This window comes from Haliotis rubra, unplaced genomic scaffold (assembly GCF_003918875.1).
Source record: "Haliotis rubra isolate DU_JTF1 unplaced genomic scaffold, ASM391887v1 Scf43, whole genome shotgun sequence".
NCBI classification, from domain to species: Eukaryota; Metazoa; Mollusca; class Gastropoda; order Lepetellida; family Haliotidae; genus Haliotis; species Haliotis rubra.
Genome location: NW_025767113.1, coordinates 3,008,117 through 3,026,391, shown reverse-complemented (window position 1 = coordinate 3,026,391; position 18,275 = coordinate 3,008,117). Strand labels below are relative to the sequence as shown.

The following is an 18,275-nucleotide window of genomic DNA, read 5'->3' as shown; positions in this document are numbered from 1 at the left end:
CACTATCAGACTGTCTGACATCAGTTATCAGGGTTTTTTAAACAGTTAAGAATTAATAGACTAAAAGATGCCTGCACACAAGAGGCATTTAATCAGATGATAATAAACTATTTGATCGTAAAGTGATTTTGTGAACTAATTCTAAACTGAAGTGTACATATATGTATAAAAATATTATCATTTTTATATTGTGAGCGATTTTGCAGCCTTTTGACTTTATAGTGTGTGTTTTACCCACAAGTCTGCACTACTGAAGGAAGATAACAAATAGTTCTACTTTAGATTTAAGATTGACCATAACATATCTTGTAGACATCAAAAGTTCTAAGCAATGACTCTTGGAAAGAGTTTTTAATAATGGTAAAGATAAACATATTTCACAAACTGGTAAACAATTAGTACAAGACAAAAACTGTAACACAATATTTCATCCTTTTTCTAAAGGTAATCATAATTCAAACCTCAACACACATGACCCTGATTTTTAAATCAACAAAAACGTTCAATGAGGCCACAAAATACCACTGTTTATAACAACATTGAACACTCTCCGCCTTTGATGATCCAGAACAGAGCCGACTGTATGACACTGGATACAGCTGACACAGGGAAGGGCCATTACGTCCAACACCACACATGTAACAAATAGCCTTCAAGTTGACATGGAAATGTCAAAGTAATTGTATCGGTCTTAAGTACGTATATTGATAGTTTTTGTCTGACACTGGCGCTGTGATCCTCGACCATGTACCTCACGCTGGCGCTGTGATCCTGCTCTCTGAATTGCGTAACGACCAAAACAATAACTTCAACAATAGCAATATGGTCCAGATGCAATATACGTTATGTTTGATGCATCAGATCAAATTGACTGAAAAGTTCAGGAACTTCTATAACATCAATATGGAAGCATTTGCCATGTATTACCATACACAATGATAGACAATATGCGAAAAGCATTACAACTGCAGACCAGCAACAAATGTCTTCCACACAGAAAGTGATACCCCTTGTTTCAGTAGGTTTGAGGTGTGACCAGCTTTTACTATTCTATAGGTTATTACTCAACAACTCATCTGTGTATGTCCATGTGTTTATATCCTCCTCAAAGGAAGGTAAGGAACACCTTTTATCTATAGGTCATGACATATAAATTAACTCTAGTAATATGAAAGAATGGAATGTTTTTAACTTCAACTGTGTAAAATATTTATAAAATTATTATTCTCATGTATAATCTTTCAAAGAAACAGTCTGTGGGTTTTCCGATCGTGTGAAAGCAATGACAGATGTATCTTAAAGTGACATCCATCTAATAGTAATACAGCCCTTCCCACACAAAACCAATCAGCGATGACGGAAGACAGAGTGAGGGGAGGTGGAGGTGAGGTTGTGGGTGTGTGGACGTCTGGAGGTCACTGGTTAATCCACCTTTCTCATATCTGCTTACATTTGCTTACAATCTGCTTACAATCTGCTTACATTCTGTTTACATTTTTGCCCGTTGCTTGCCATAATGACATGTTGATTTGGTTGTTTAAGTGGAGTTGACTATGGTACATATTATCACGATGGTGGCCCTTCTTTCCTCATGTCGGCCTAAAATGTTGAGGATTCTTTGTGGGTTTCTTCACTTCTTATCAGTCCCTTTACAGTGCAAGCATACTTTGAATCTTTTTAATAAAGAATAGATAATTTGAAGAAGGAAGGTTATATTTTGAACAAAGTGTTGAATTTCTTGAGACCGAGCATTATCTGTTTCTTACCGTCCCTCATGACATGTATCAAACCAATTGCCACCACGTATCATGTACGTTGTAAACACTGTACATATCACACAGTGTTATTTATGGCTTTAAGACAAAACACGACATTGACAGCCAGGAACACATGTTCTACTCTCACAAAAAGGTCCTTGCGTCCACCAAGCAAATGGTTGGCTATCCTACTTGGCCTTAAGTTTCTGCACTTGTCAACAGCATGATTTTGATCATATATTTCTATTTCACAATGGCTAACAAAACTATCATGAATAGTAAATCATTTGTTTAACAAGTCTGAGGTACTGATTTGTCTGATTGTTTTATCTGTAATCCCGTATTAAGATATGTTGTCTGATTTACAGCCAAGGGGCCTGTACATACATATCTGTCCCCGTCAATCATGGCAACACTTGATCCACTTGTAGCCTGACTTCAGGCGATGGTATTTCTTAACTCTCAGTCAATACTCCTAAAGGTAAATGCATATTTCATGCAGCTGAACATTTCCGTCTAGATCTCTTTTTCAATGCAATTTACTATTTCCAGTGAAATCAATAGAATTCAAATTTAAAATATACATTCATGCTAAGCAAATTTTCAGAATGTGCAAAATCATGAAAGGAATTTCATTTGAAGAAATAGATGTGTTGATAATCTGCTCTACAAGCACAGGCAGATTATACTGCTTGTAGATAGTCGGGCATATGTATATATTCTCAACAGAAGCACAAACAAACCTGTAAACTCAAATTAGACCTCAAAGCAAAATACAGAATGATAATGCTAGTTCTTCTCCAAGTCTATACCATACAGGCAGTGCTATTCCACAGCCACAACTAAGAGCTGTAAGCCATCAGGCTCAAGCACCGAACCAGTGGTTGATGGTGGGAACATGTCAAATTGCAATGAATCCAAGTTATCGAGGAGGTTACCCTTCCAAACGTCAGTCATACCAAATCCATCTTGACAACCAGCATCAGCAGGTCTTGATGCAAGCAAACATTCTGTTGGACAGATTCTGTGTTCCCATAATATCATTACTAACAGGGATAGTGTCCAACAGCACAGACTTACAGATGCTCACCAGACCTGGGTGTCTCATACATGTACTCTTTTATACAGAGACTGTAAGTGGTGGACAGTGGTCAGTCTCAGTCTGGTGCCAACAGGTCAGCACATTCAACACAAGGTAACATTCATTCTGCTGATCCCAAGACAGGAACCATGGACCTTCTGGCGTCCAGCCTGACCAGAAGAAGTCTGTCCACATGACCAGAGAAGTTAATGTCACTGGAATGTTTACAAGGTAAAGATGTCAGCTGCGGGGTGATCCCATGCTACATATTTCATAATCAGATGTCAAGCCTAAAGCTATCATGAAATGTAGCTACCATAACATGTTTTTGTCCCATGATGGGAGGTCCTTCAGACTGAAGCTTGGATGCCATTGTCCACAAGACCGAAGAAAGCTGACAAAGCAAAACTGTCATCTGTGGGATAATTCTTTTCACAGCCACAATATTGTTGTTGTAGAATGGAAATCTATTCGTTAAGTGCATATATTCATGTCTATAAATAAAGAACAATATAAGGATTTAATGTTAACTGTTTTAGCCACTATTGGGAATAATATCTGTGAGTGGCTGCACTAAACAAAGATGATTTCATGATTTCAGGCCAACACAGGACTATGACAGAACACAAATTCCAGACATTGTGTGTATGTGGACTATATTCCTACCAGACATCGGCCCTGTATACAGATGGCTTCCTTGTCCAGCTTACATGGTGTTCCATCTTCCACTGTCTCCTGGAAGCGTGAGTAGTACCGCACCGGCCCCTTGGCCTTGCAGGCTAGTTCACACCGACTGTAGGCTGGGGACAAGATAATAATCATGCTGATGCTACTGAAGGCGTACATATTGTCCCTAAAATATAGCGATGTATCAAGTTTAATACAAATAACACTATAAAAGCTTTTAATGAACTTAATAAATGACACACATGTAAGAATATACTCTGATAGAGAGGTTGACATCCATGTATTTTCCTTAAACACACAATAAGAAACATCAAGTCACCTAATTCCTGGTTGATGAAATGGGGATCAGAGTGGAAAGGGATATGTTTTGTTGAGTATATGTTGTAGGGTCTGCAAGGGGGACTAGCTGATGATGATGATGGTGGTGATGGTGATGGTGATGGTGCCCACTGCAGTGTCTGCAGTCATCTGGTCACTGCTCAGCTCACTCAGTAGTGGAGTTAACCCAATACTATCATCGGTATTGTATGTTAAGACAGAGGTTTGAAGTAATCATATTCGCAATAAACAAGACTACCAGAAACATTTGACCGCCTCCGTGGTGTAGTGGTTAGAGCATCCGCCCGCGGAGAGCGGAAGGTCGCGGGTTCGACCCCCGACCGCGTCATAGCAAAAGACGTTAAAATATGGTACTTGTTGGTCCCTGCCTGGCGCTCGGCATTCATGGGTACAACAAGGACTGGTCGGCTCGGAGTCAGTAAAATGTGTCTGAGTGGGGTATTCATGCTTCACTGCGGCATGGTATCTCAGTGGGCTAGCACTATAAAACCAGCTTCAGTCTGGGCTAGTACAAGCAGCTACACATACACATACACACGCATGCACGTCGTCATATGAGCAAAATATTCTCAAGCACGATGTTAAACCCAATTTCACCTCACCTCACCTCACCAGAAACATTTGGGTGAGACATATCTGCTGAAACTTGTTTTTCTGTATTTTCTCTGTTCAGTAGTTTGTCATAATTAACCCGTGAAGGTCCGAGTTAGAATTGAGGTCTTCAGTAACCCATGCTTGTCGTATAAGGCAACTGATGGGAATCGGGTGGTCAGGCTCACTGACATGGTTGACACATATCATTGAAACCCAATTGCGTAGATCAATGAGAGGGGCAGATACAGCCTTTTCAGAGGGGGGAGGGATGGGGTGGGGATGGGTGCACACTATTGAGAAAGAAGGGGTGCACCCTTCATTTTCACAAGAGTTTAAAAGGTCATTTAATAAACTTTCAGGACAAAAGGCAGGGGCGGGTGGTTGCACCCTGCACCCCACCACCCCCTCTGGATCTACCTATGGATGCTCTTGATGTGTTGATCACTGGATTGTCTGATCCATATAGGTGGAATATTGCTGACTGTAGCATTAAACAATCCATTGAACCATGACCAATGCAGTGCAGGCCCTGTGTCACTTGTGCCTGCTGGGCTGCTGCTTAACCTATCTCAAGGGAAGCAACTCTTACCAACTTGACAGTTTCTTCCACTTGGACTGAGTGAACATTTTATACCCTTTTGATTATACAACCTTTTGACATTTAGATTATTATTCAATATGTGGAGCACTTATCACATGTATGACATTTCAAAATATGGTTCATAAGTTTTTTCAATTATCAAAAATACAAAAATTATGTTTTAATGATTTGTTTATTGTTCATTTGTTATCCGATATTTGGAAGAAAAACAGGCTACTTAAATTGTGCCTGAAACTGTAACTGAATGAGATAAAATAGGGAACATATTCAATATCATATACCCTGTGACTGAATATACAAGGATAGGGAGGCATTATTTAAATATACTTAACAAGGTACCATCTTTGTATTCTATTAAATACTTTAACATATATGTTATATTTGGGATTTGGGATTGGACAACTGGTAGTCTAGACTGCGGACTTTGTGTACCCCTCTGATAAGTGTTAATTGGCACGGCTCCCACGGCCGAAAGCTATGAAATACACAATGCCATTTTAGAAAGTGGTCAAATGTAACATATGTTATATTTGGGATTACACTTTCTCAGTAAAGTACAGATTCTAGTACTTTTTGGGTTGAGTCCCATCCGGGATTCGAACCCACACCCTCAGAGCCAGGCACCTAATCGCCAGCACACAAAGTCAGACGCCTAGACCGCTCAGCCACCGCGGCTTCTGATATCAGGGCAGAGAGCAGCGTTTGATGCCACTTTGAAGGGTAGTGTGGCTTGTCTCTATATTGGTTGTGTAGTGTTGCACTCTACAATATTCAAGGTTAATGAGAAGAATCTGTAAATCACCTATTAACTGGAATACAAACAGCCATCCCGACTACCAGGTCTCCCTGTACTTACAGCAAGCATGGGCTACGGAAGGATGAATCAAACCCTGAACTTGATGCATTTCAGTTTTATCATTTCAACTCCATGTGGGAATTTACCATATGTTACTTTTCAATGTAGGAATGCCAAAACTGAATCAGGCTGTCAACATGTGTGCTGCTGTCAAATCAAGAATACCTATCTGAGGTTCACTGAATTCATGATCATCAGATCCTGGCAGGCCTAAGGGATGCGACTCTGCACAGCAAACAGAAGTGGTTCAGATGACCAATAACAGAGGAAGTTTGTACATGAGCTTCAGACCACAAGAGAACAAATGTGTGTTGAAACTGTGCTTGAATGACTTGATTGACATTGCTTGCACCTTCACAAGAAGCACAACTCCGACATCTGTCATAGAGACTACTTTAATTGTGTAAGTGGGCCTTGACCTTACTCCTACCGGTAACACTTGGTGGCAGTGTAAAAAACTAGCCTATGTTGATATGTTCACTTGTAGATTGTGAATAGCGAACTATTGACATACCACTGTTTTATTTGAATAGGGCTTTGAAGATTCAAGGACAGAAAAAGGTTATATCCTGTTGTTGGGTGGTAAATAAAGGGGAAGCCATGCAAGTTGTATAATGTATTATTGACCTTGTGCAGTGTGTAAAGGACTGAATGAACACTGTATCAGGTAGCACTGTAGACAGTTGGAACAATCAAATACTGTACACATGGCCTGTAGTTAGCATGAGTGAGGTACTAGTCGTGAAACAGGCCTGCCTTGAAGTGGGTGTCAGTGAGTGTCCTGTCCCGTACGTGGCTGGAGACTGTCCTGATCCTCCTGAACCATTGACAGCAGCAATGAATGGATGGACATGGGTGGGTGGATGGATGGACATGGGGGGTGGATGGATGGATAGATGGATATGGGTGGATGGATGGATGGACATGGGGGTGGATGGATGGATGGATGGACATGGGTGGATGGATGGATGGACATGGGGTGGATGGATGGACATGGGGATGGATGGATGGATAGATGGACATGGGTGGATGGATGGATGGATGGACATGGGGGATGGATGGATGGATGGATGGATGGACATGGGTGGATGGATGGATGGACATGGGGGTGGATGGACCGGATGGATGGATGGACATGGGTGGATGGATGGATGGACATGGGGGATGGATGGATGGATAGATGGACATGGGTGGATGGATGGATGGACATAGGGGGGATGGATGGATGGATAGATGGACATGGATGGATGGATGGATGGATGGATGGACATGGGGATGGATGGATGGATGGATGGATGGATGGACATGGGTGGATGGATGGATGGATGGACATGGGTGGTGGATGGATGGATGGATGGATGGACATGGGTGGATGGATGGATGGACATGGATGGATGGATGGATGGATGGACATATACAGTGGATGGATGGATGGACATGGATGGGATGGATGGATGGATAGATGGACATGGGTGGATGGATGGATGGATGGACATAGGTGGTGGATGGATGGATGGATGGACATGGGTGGATGGATGGATGGACATGGGGGTGGATGGATGGATGGATGGACATGGGTGGATGGATGGATGGACATGGGGGTGGATGGATGGATGGATAGATGGACATGGGTGGATGGATGGATGGACATGGATGGATGGATGGATGGATGGACATGGGTGGATGGATGGATGGACATGGGGGGTGGATGGATGGATAGATGGACATGGGTGGATGGATGGATGTACATGGGGGGTGGATGGATGGATGGATGGACATGGGTGGATGGATGGATGGACATGGTTGGATGGGCAGATGGATGGAATGATGGATGAAATGATGGATGGATGGATAGGAACAAAATGTACAGAATGAATGAAATACAGAGCTATGCTGAAAGAATATAAGAATAAATGAAGAGTACCAGTAAGTTTTGTTTTACTACAGCTTCATTCCAGTCCAAGTCATTTTCTATTTCTTTAAAACAACTGATCAGGGCAACACTGTGATTGCAGTGCCTGAATAAATGAAATGCATTGAATGCATACATGAATGGCACTTACGATTTATAAATGCATCCCAGTAATACCGTTTCCCTCCATAGTATCGGCCATTGTATTTTTCACACTCTGCAGTCCTGTAGTCTTTATGATGTCCTGTACAGTTCTGGAACACAAAACATCTCAGTAAACATATCAATATCCACATATCTCTCAAAACCCATGGGGACGGCAGTTTTAAAATGCCACCAATTGCATGTACATGTACTACCAAATCAGTAACTTGGATCATAATCCTGTATTTCAATACTTCATTGAGGGCACTGAAAGTGTACTATCACTAAGATGTATATAATATATTTAACAAGTTCTCCAATTGCTTTAGGAGCAAAATACAAAATCTACCAATACATGAACTAGAATTCACTTCTCAACTCAACTTAACAACAACCTGCTCTACTAGGGAACAAAACAAATAAATGAAAAACAATTGATTCTTGAATTTTGGATACAAACATACATTGTCAGTCAGTATGTGGGGAAAGAATTATTATAATTTCTGATGAAAATAATAAACTGTGACACTAAATCCAGGATACATAAAATGAAATCTGTGACCTGTAATTTCAATTCCAGACATCCAAATGTTAATTTATAGAAAGGCATTGAAATCTATGCAACATAACGTAGTACCCATAAACTAGAACTTTATTGATATGCACACATCTTCAGGTGACGATCAACAGTAATGGCTTTTCCTAAAGCTATATCCCGATTGGTCTTAATCCCACAAGAAACACTTCTACATTTCTCCTTTTTATGGAGAGAGCCATTAAACAGCTGGGGGTACAGATAAATGCTATTATTGTTAAGAATTCTATGTCTGACTTTCACACAAATGTGGTTGATGTCTTTGCGTGAAGTAATTGTAGCCCTACTTCCTTTGATTGGTGTACTGGAGGGAACTTTATACCTCATACTGCGTCTTTCAATGTTCATTTAAGCCTTTAGCAATAAAATGGCAAACATAAAGATTATGTCAACATTTGCAATAAACGTCTTGATGTTTGCTTGGCTGTAAACTTGATCAAGCCTCACAGAGACACGTGGGTAGATCTAGTAATTCTGATTTTTCAGCTGTCATGAATTAGAAATATTTTTTATGATCTCATTTAATTTGGGATGACTGTTTCAAATTCTGGGAAGTAAATGAGCAACCATGTCTATCATGAATAGTTTTATGTCTAATTTGAGTTTCCCTGGTAATACTTTGATTATATGACTTCATTTTCAACTATAAGAGATTTCTTCATCTCACGCTTCTCATTGAGCTCATTTGAGGCTGAGAATTATTGTTACTTTAAACACTTTCACAAACATTGCAAAATAATTACATTGACTTTCATTTGAGCTTATGAAACGATATGAAATGGACATGTTGGACAGGTGTGAAATAGGAGAAAAGAAGTATTATGCTTTCATAGTTTCCTCAATGTCTGCTTCTGGTAAAATGATGCAATCATTGGGTGAGTCTGGCTTGGTGATACAACAGCTACATCCACCCATGATGGCTGGGTGGAAGAGGAAGCATGATGCAGATCTAAGACTTTTCCAGGTAACTTGGTAAAATCTATCAGGGCATCGCACTGACAAACCAGCATTCAACAGGTCCAAGGGGTGTAACTCTGCATGACACTTTAATGCCTGAGATGACATGAGCTCCAGGCACCATGCAGTTTGTGATACCATACTTACATGATATCAAATGTTAGAAGGCATAATTATTTTCTATTCAGTGAAGACAATTTGTATGAAAGGAAAGTATTTAGATTTGTAGTCCAGAAAGTCAAGTTCAGTGAGGCTGTCAGTGGAGGACAAGTAGTGTTTCTGCTCCCAAACTGCAAGCCACAAGGACAGACTTATGGTATCAAAATTCTATTTTCTTTTGGTGAAAATCATATAGAATAAAGCAATTTTCATCATAATGAAATGTATGCAGAGTAAGTGAGAATGGTCATACTTACATGTTTACATACTTTATAGTGTTTATCTGGCCCATCACATGAGGTTGTAGGTGACTCTGATGACTGGCTGTGAAAAGAAGAAAGTAGCCAAAACATACCAAAAAGTAGTGCAAAAAACAGAAAGAAATATGCAAAGCAATTGTCCTCAAATTTTCCCCATCTATATTTTTTCAAAATAACAGGACCACATTAAAACATTTTGATATAAGTTGGTACAAACTGATTAGATATATGTAAAACTCTGACTGTTCCTGGCACCTCCCCTCATACAAGCACCATCAGCCCAGACTTTCATGTGAGCTCCTGTGACATAACTAACAGCAGACTGGCTGATCCATAAACATATGTTGACCAGTCATCTGCTGACCACCAACAGCAGCTTGGCTGTTCCTATCACCTCCCCTGACACAACCTAAGGTGACATGTTTATTCCAGTCACCTACCTTGACACAAACACAGGTGACATTTTGTTTCAGTAACGTCCCTTCAAACAACACAAGGTGACATGTCTATTACGGTGACCTCCCTTGACACAACACAAGGTGACATGTCTATTCCAGTGACCTACCTTGGCACAACACAAGCTGACATGTCTATTCCAGTGACCTCCCTTGACACAAACCAAGATGACATGTCTATTCCAGTGACGTCCCTTGACATAAACCCAAATGACATGTCTATTCCAGTCACCTCCCTTGACACAAACCAAGATGACATGTCTATTCCAGTCACCTCCCTTGACACAAACCAAGATGACATGTCTATTCCAGTCACCTCCCTTGACACAACACAAGGTGACATGTCTATGACAGTGACCTCCCTTGACACAACACAAGGTGACATGTCTATTACAGTGACCTCCCTTGACACAACACAAGGTTACATGTCTGTTACAGTGACCTCCCCTGGCACAACACAAGGTGACATGTCTATTACAGTAACGTCCCTTCAAACAACACAAGGTGACATGTCTAATCCAGTGATCTCCCTTGGCACAAACTAAGATGACATGTCTATTCCAGTCACCTCCCTTGACACAACACAAGGTGACATGTCTGTTACAGTGACCTCCCTTGACACAACACAAGGTGACATGTCTTATACAGTGACCTCCCCTGACACAACACAAGGTGACATGTCTATGACAGTGACCTCCCCTGGCACAACACAAGGTGACATGTCTATTACAGTAACGTCCCTTCAAACAACACAAGGTGACATGTCTAATCCAGTGATCTCCCTTGGCACAAGCTAAAATGACATGTCTATTACAGAGACCTCCCTTGACACAACACAAGCTGACATGTCTATTACAGAGACCTCCCTTGACACAACACAAGGTGACATGTCTATTACAGAGACCTCCCTTGACACAACACAAGGTGACATGTCTATAACAGTGACCTCCCTTGACACAACACAAGGTGACATGTCTGTTACAGTGACCTCCCTTGACACAAACCAAGATGACATGTCTATTCCAGTGACCTTCCTTGACACAACACAATGTGACATGTCTATTCCAGTCACCTCCCTTGACACAACCCAAGGTGACATGTCTATTCCCGTCACCTCCTTTGACACAGAACCATTCCGCTCTACTCACCTGCCCAGATTGTGACACAGTCGCTTTCTGTATCTAATTCCCTGACCACAGGACTTGGAGCAGGATGACCAGGCCGTCCAAGGTCCCCATCTCCTGTTGGCTTCAGAGGCTTCCTCCTGTTGAGAAATATACACAAATATACATGTACAGTCAGAACAAACATGTCCTTAAGTACCCATGTGTTCTACTGCCACAAGTACCCATGTGTTCTACTGCCACAAGTACCCATGTGTTCTACAGCCACAAGTACACATGTGTTCTTCTGCCACAAGTACCAATGTGTTTTACTGCCACAAGTACCCATGTGTTCTACTGCCACAAGTACCCATGTGTTCTACTGCCACAAGTACCCATGTGTTCTACTGCCACAAGTACCCATGTGTTCTACAGCCACAAGTACACATGTGTTCTCCTGCCACAAGTACACGTGTTCTACTGCCACAAGTACACATGTGTTCTACTGCCACAAGTACACATGTGTTCTACTGCCACAAGTACACGTGTGTTCTACTGCCACAAGTACACATGTGTTCTACAGCCACAAGTACCCATGTGTTCTACTGCCACAAGTACACGTGTTCTACTGCCACAAGTACACATGTGTTCTACTGCCACAAGTACCCATGTGTTCTACTGCCACAAGTAACCATATGTTCTACTGCCACAAGTGTTCTACTCCACTTTACTCATATGTTCTACATTCACCAGAACCCCGCGTGTTCTACTTCACTAGTGTCCATAGAGACAGACGCACCTGCATGTGTCAGATGTGGTCAGTCTTCCATATACTGTAACCTTGCAGGGGGCGGATACAGCTTTTTGAGAAGGGGTGGTGAACACTATTCAGAAAAGGAGGGGTGCACACTTCATTTTCACCCGAGTTTCAATGGTCATTTAACCAACTTTCAGCACAAGGGGTGCGCAGCCACCCACCTCGCCCCCACTCTGGATCCGCCTATGCCTTGTGTCTACTTAACCGCTAAGACTTACAAACAAATGACAAACTATTGCCGACAAGGGTCGTGACACAACGCCATCTCCTACAGCAATGTCTATTACAGTGACCTCCCTTGACACAAACCAAGTTGACATGTCACCACACCACAAAATAATACGCTTGCTTCGCAATTTATAAAACCTTATAGTCTATGCCGATTTGACAGTGACAATATTTTGGACATTATGTCCCCCCACTAATTTGCCTTGGCCGTGTTTGGCTATGAAGGCATGTCTTGCTACGTAGGTTCTGAAGAAGAAAACCCAGTTTAATTTAATTAATCATGTCTCGTTGATACATCCTGGTAATAGATGAAAATGTTTTTGTGTCTTTCCAGCTTGTTTGGAGTTAAGCTCCACTCCATTGCTTACGTGTAACAGGATGTAACTTGCTCATAGATACACATGTATAAGTCGTGTAGAGAAACACGACTTTCGGAATCTGAGACCACAGCAGATGACAGTCTGGCGACTGGGGACAGGATCTAACAGCAGGTGTGCAATACATTAGTAACGAAACAGCGATGCGCATCTAAGACACCAGTCAAACTGGCACCTATTATTGGGAAGAAGGAATTGCGAACATAGATGATGGAGCCTGATAAACAATGAATACCTGTCTGACCCTGTCATCCTCTACAGTTTCACTGTTTATCTCTATGAATATTGTTAAATATCTATTCCGAAGGCGGAGAAAAGTAAGACGGATGTCCCTACAGGTTTTTGTGAAGTAGGTGCATCTGTTTGCATTGAAAACACACTCGTGTTATACGTGATAGAGAAGTACTCTGATCAAACTGTGCAACGCTGTCGCAAACCAAAGCATGCTTTTCACGAAGAACATTTTATCAGTGTGCGAGTACAGTCGGTCTGCACAGATATAAAGAGGCAAGTCCCAAAAGCACGTAGTCCTGCACCTAATGATTATCCAGTCCAACCTTCACTTTACCTAAGTTCATTCACATTTGGCCAAAGCTGTGTTGACCACAATATTCAAGCCGGAACAATATTCAAATGTACAACTTTCGAAATAGGTGACTCCCTTTGCCGTTGACAGCGACATTAGAATCTATGTCGAAACGTCGCCTATACAGAATAAAGATGTTGTATATCCATAAAAATAGCCCCCCATTCTTCATCCACTCAATTTCTAGAATGCCAATCAAAGAAGTCCCTTTGCCAATGCCTGATCAAACAGTTGACAGAAGTTAAGTTCGTGGCGCTGATTCTTTGTCTGTTGTATTGTAATTGATCTAAGGAGATAGTAACGTTTCTACGACAGTCCTAAACTTACGACCCATATGTCACCCCTGACGTGTTGTCTTGAGATCTACGTACGGATTGTAGTGTTAAGTGATACTTTTGCTAAAAACTGTGTGCGTATTCTAAAAACAATGCCCTCGTAAAAGCCCCCAGTAAATGAAACCAACACAAATCTGCACGTCTTAATGGCAAATATATGAATAGCATTACTGTTTATTTGTTTTGTTTGCAAGCCATACCCTGTTCCGCCTGGAGTCGGTTAAAGGTATTTGCTCTCGCGTAGGAATACTAGTTAGGTGTGCGAAAGGGAAAGTAAATCCACATGATCGTTAATATATTTGACTTGCAACACAATATGGATATTTCCACAATGGGTGCTAGTTACCACCAGTATTTATTGCTGTTAATAGCAGCACAATGACTACCTGTATTATAGTGACACGCCGGAAGGTGTCTGTGTGGTTTGCACATGCGCGAAAATGTGATAGTAATTCCGGACATACGGCCAAGGCGTTAATGTGCGTGTTGAATTGAAACATTTCTCCAGCAAATTCAATGTCATTTAGGAAACAGGTATGTAGAGGGTTGTAAGAAGCTTATTTGTTAACTAAACTCTCTCAGAAACACTGTTGTAAGTAAATATTTTGTTCCGGAAGGAGGCACAGCCTGTCGGTTTATGTCAAGTGAGTCAGTTATACTCGGATATATTGACGTTGAGGCTCACAAGCCAGACGTTTATCACAAGTTATATTCCAAATGATAAAGGCCCCCTCACGTGGGCTGGTTCGATCCCCGGCCGCCTCACACCGAATTCGAAGGACTTGTTCTTACCCTGCGTGGTGTCGGCACTAGGAGTATAAAAAGAACCAATCGGCTGGGAGTCTGTAGACGCTGATTGGATTATTCATGTTGAAGCTGCAGTAAGGTATCTCAGTGGACTGGTGCTATAATCCCGTCATCAATGCGGAATAGTACAATCCCACAAGTGAGTGAGTGAATTTAGTTTTACGCCGCACTCGGCAATATTCAGCTTTATGGCGGCGGTCTGTAAATAATCGAGTCTGGATCAGACAATCCAGTGATCAACAGCATAAGCATCGATCTACACAATTGGGATACGAAGGCATGTGCCAATGAGCCTGACCATAGTCGCCATGGGTTACTGAATATCAATTCTAACCCGGATCTTCACGGGCAATCAAACAAGCAAACACGTCCGCACGTGAATGCACGTCGGTTTGTAAGTGCAATGATATTGAACGCCACGTTAATGACCTTCCACGAACTTCCAGATCATGTTGGGAATCGAAGTCGACTCTTGCCCATGATAAGCTGACGCGCCTACCACTGGCATACCAAATAGCCACTGTCATATCATTGACCCTATCGTTAGTCATATACTGCTTCACTCTTGAATGTGTCAGGTTCATCTGGCCACGATACACAAACCTGGTTCTTATAATATGTCAAGTGTCCATTGAAATATATCTGACACATCTGATTGTCCCTATGAAATGTTGTGGTATAGATTATTCTTATCAAGGGTAAGAATTAATCGAGGGAATTGTTAAAAGATCAGAGTGATGCACCGTGGAGTCTTCGAGGTTTAAATACATTATTCATATTTATTGTCCAAATAGTCTATGAACCTATCACGATGATTCCTGTCTCGAAAAAAGTTCCAAATGTTGAAAACACCAACCATCCGTAAATCATCCTACTTGAACCACGAGGATGATCCTACAGCGCCCGACACTGATCCCACGGGATGCGTGGCATTACTGCATAACTATTCATGAAGAGTATAAAACACAAGGATAACTTGGTGGTCCTTCCACAGATGACAGGTCCATGCATATGGCCAGACAAGCTGTATGGTGTATTGTTCTCCATTCATCATATGTTGTTGTCTTGGTCTGGTTTTGTATGGGGATGGCCCGCTGTGGTAAGTGCCACACACATTCAAACAACCCCAAGTGTTGGGTTCATGAATATGAACACTTTTCTTTTTTAAATGTAAAAACTGTTGCTCTTAAATATATCTGCCATCAACAAGTGGTACCAGGCCATCGTGTATCGAGTCCATATCATACATAATATACGTGTCTCACAATCTGCTTAGGCATCCCTTTGTTCAGAGACATCAAGTGGGGTCGTGGTGATAGTTTAAAATGTTCATGAATAAAATACGACAGTATTGATAGTGATGTGAATTTGATGAGTGAATGCTACATATATCGTCCAGATCTGGGCCGGGGTCACATTACTTGATTGTCTCGGGTGGTCAGACAACATGCGTCATCATGTCCCGATGGCTGGGGCTAAGTTGATAATATCAGCAACTGGTTGTTTGGTCAAGACTTGACCATTTGCAGGCCGCTATACGAGCAGGGAAATTCCATTCCCGAACAGGTGTATGTGCGCACCATCGCCAACTATATCTGAACAACGTTTAACTGGGCATGAGGATAGTGAGAGAATATAAGTGTCATCACATTGTACATGGTGGTGGCACAGTAGGTGTCCTGCCATTGTTGCTGCTGCGTGTTCCGACTGCACTAGTGTACAACCATTCGGGTCGCAGCCTAACGACACGGAACTACGTAACACACCATTGTAAACTGGCGTCTGCCAAACACATCTCAAGTCAACTGTAACTGTGAAACAGCCCAACATTTCAATAGTGTTTATTTGCAAGGCGCCAGAGAAATATGTCACACCGACTGTTCAAAATATGTGACCGTATTTCTGGTCACAGAGGGAACGAGGACTGCCCATGCATCCACATGCGGTGTTGTGAATACCGGAACGTACAAGGTTAATCTGATCCAAATGTATCTGGTTCACATATAGAAATTGGTAGAAACACCGCCGAATAGGAAACGTTAAAATTAGAACTCTCTTAACAAACCTGATTCGTTTTTTAATGTGTTCCAGAGCAACACATGGCCATTAAACTCCTATTCAAATATAGAAACCAACTAGTTCCGCTGTGTGAACGTGCTGACAAATTAAACGCTTAACTGGAAAGGCCGTTCGGAAGATAAGACAGCATATAAAATCTAAAGCCAAGGGAACTAAAACACTTCTTGTAATGCTTGACATTTCGCCACCAAAACAAGGGTCTGCGGACATGGTTTCAAAACCACATTCAGCGAGCTTGTCGGTGACGTTATTGTCGAGATTGACCGTATGGCGGGACGTCGTGTGGTCTGATCCCGTGATGACGTAAACGTTGTCGAACTGTGTTAGGGTGGATACGGTGTGAAGTCCTGGGATGGCTCGGGCGATCATCACTGCAGTCCTGAAACCTGTGGCGAAGATGGGTCACCCTTATCCATCTGTCCTGTCTTGGCGTTGTTACATGTGGACGTCAGAACGTGGCCCGATCGATGACGCGTCATTTGTGTTCGCAGTAGCGTCTCACCAGTGCAGAAATGGTGTTCCGGTGGCAATGGAGATGTGCAGCCACTTGTCGTTGAGACATTCCCCACGGACCATCCCAATGGCCTCCTTGACGTTGTGCAGACGTGAGCCTTGGCATGCTATGCGTTTCAATAGCCGTTTAATTTTTTAAACGCTCCATCGCAAGGAGTAGGGGTTGAAACTTTCCAAATATATCTGACACATCTGATTGTCCCTATGAAATGTTGTGGTATAGATTATTCTTATCAAGGGTAAGAATTAATCGAGGGAATTGTTAAAAGATCAGAGTGATGCACCGTGGAGTCTTCGAGGTTTAAATACATTATTCATATTTATTGTCCAAATAGTCTATGAACCTATCACGATGATTCCTGTCTCGAAAAAGTTCCAAATGTTGAAAACACCAACCATCCGTAAATCATCCTACTTGAACCACGAGGATGATCCTACAGCGCCCGACACTGATCCCACGGGATGCGTGGCATTACTGCATAACTATTCATGAAGAGTATAAAACACAAGGATAACTTGGTGGTCCTTCCACAGATGACAGGTCCATGCATATGGCCAGACAAGCTGTATGGTGTATTGTTCTCCATTCATCATATGTTGTTGTCTTGGTCTGGTTTTATGGGGATGGCCCGCTGTGGTAAGTGCCACACACATTCAAACAACCCCAAGTGTTGGGTTCATGAATATGAACACTTTTCTTTTTTAAATGTAAAAACTGTTGCTCTTAAATATATCTGCCATCAACAAGTGGTACCAGGCCATCGTGTATCGAGTCCATATCATACATAATATACGTGTCTCACAATCTGCTTAGGCATCCCTTTGTTCAGAGACATCAAGTGGGGTCGTGGTGATAGTTTAAAATGTTCATGAATAAAATACGACAGTATTGATAGTGATGTGAATTTGATGAGTGAATGCTACATATATCGTCCAGATCTGGGCCGGGGTCACATTACTCTATTACTTGATTGTCTCGGGTGGTCAGACAACATGCGTCATCATGTCCCGATGGCTGGGGCTAAGTTGATAA

General features: G+C 41.9%; 1 protein-coding gene across 1 annotated transcript in view; it reads right to left on the bottom strand.

Annotated features, from left to right (window-relative positions):
• Positions 1–18,275, bottom strand: part of LOC124288946 (ADAMTS-like protein 4) — a 272,217-nt gene that overhangs the window by 127,178 nt on the left and 126,764 nt on the right. Inside the window, 4 exon segments of the mRNA XM_046725536.1 lie at positions 3,505–3,638; positions 7,979–8,081; positions 9,940–10,006; positions 11,546–11,661. Of these exon segments, the coding sequence (XP_046581492.1) occupies positions 3,505–3,638; positions 7,979–8,081; positions 9,940–10,006; positions 11,546–11,661 (420 nt within the window).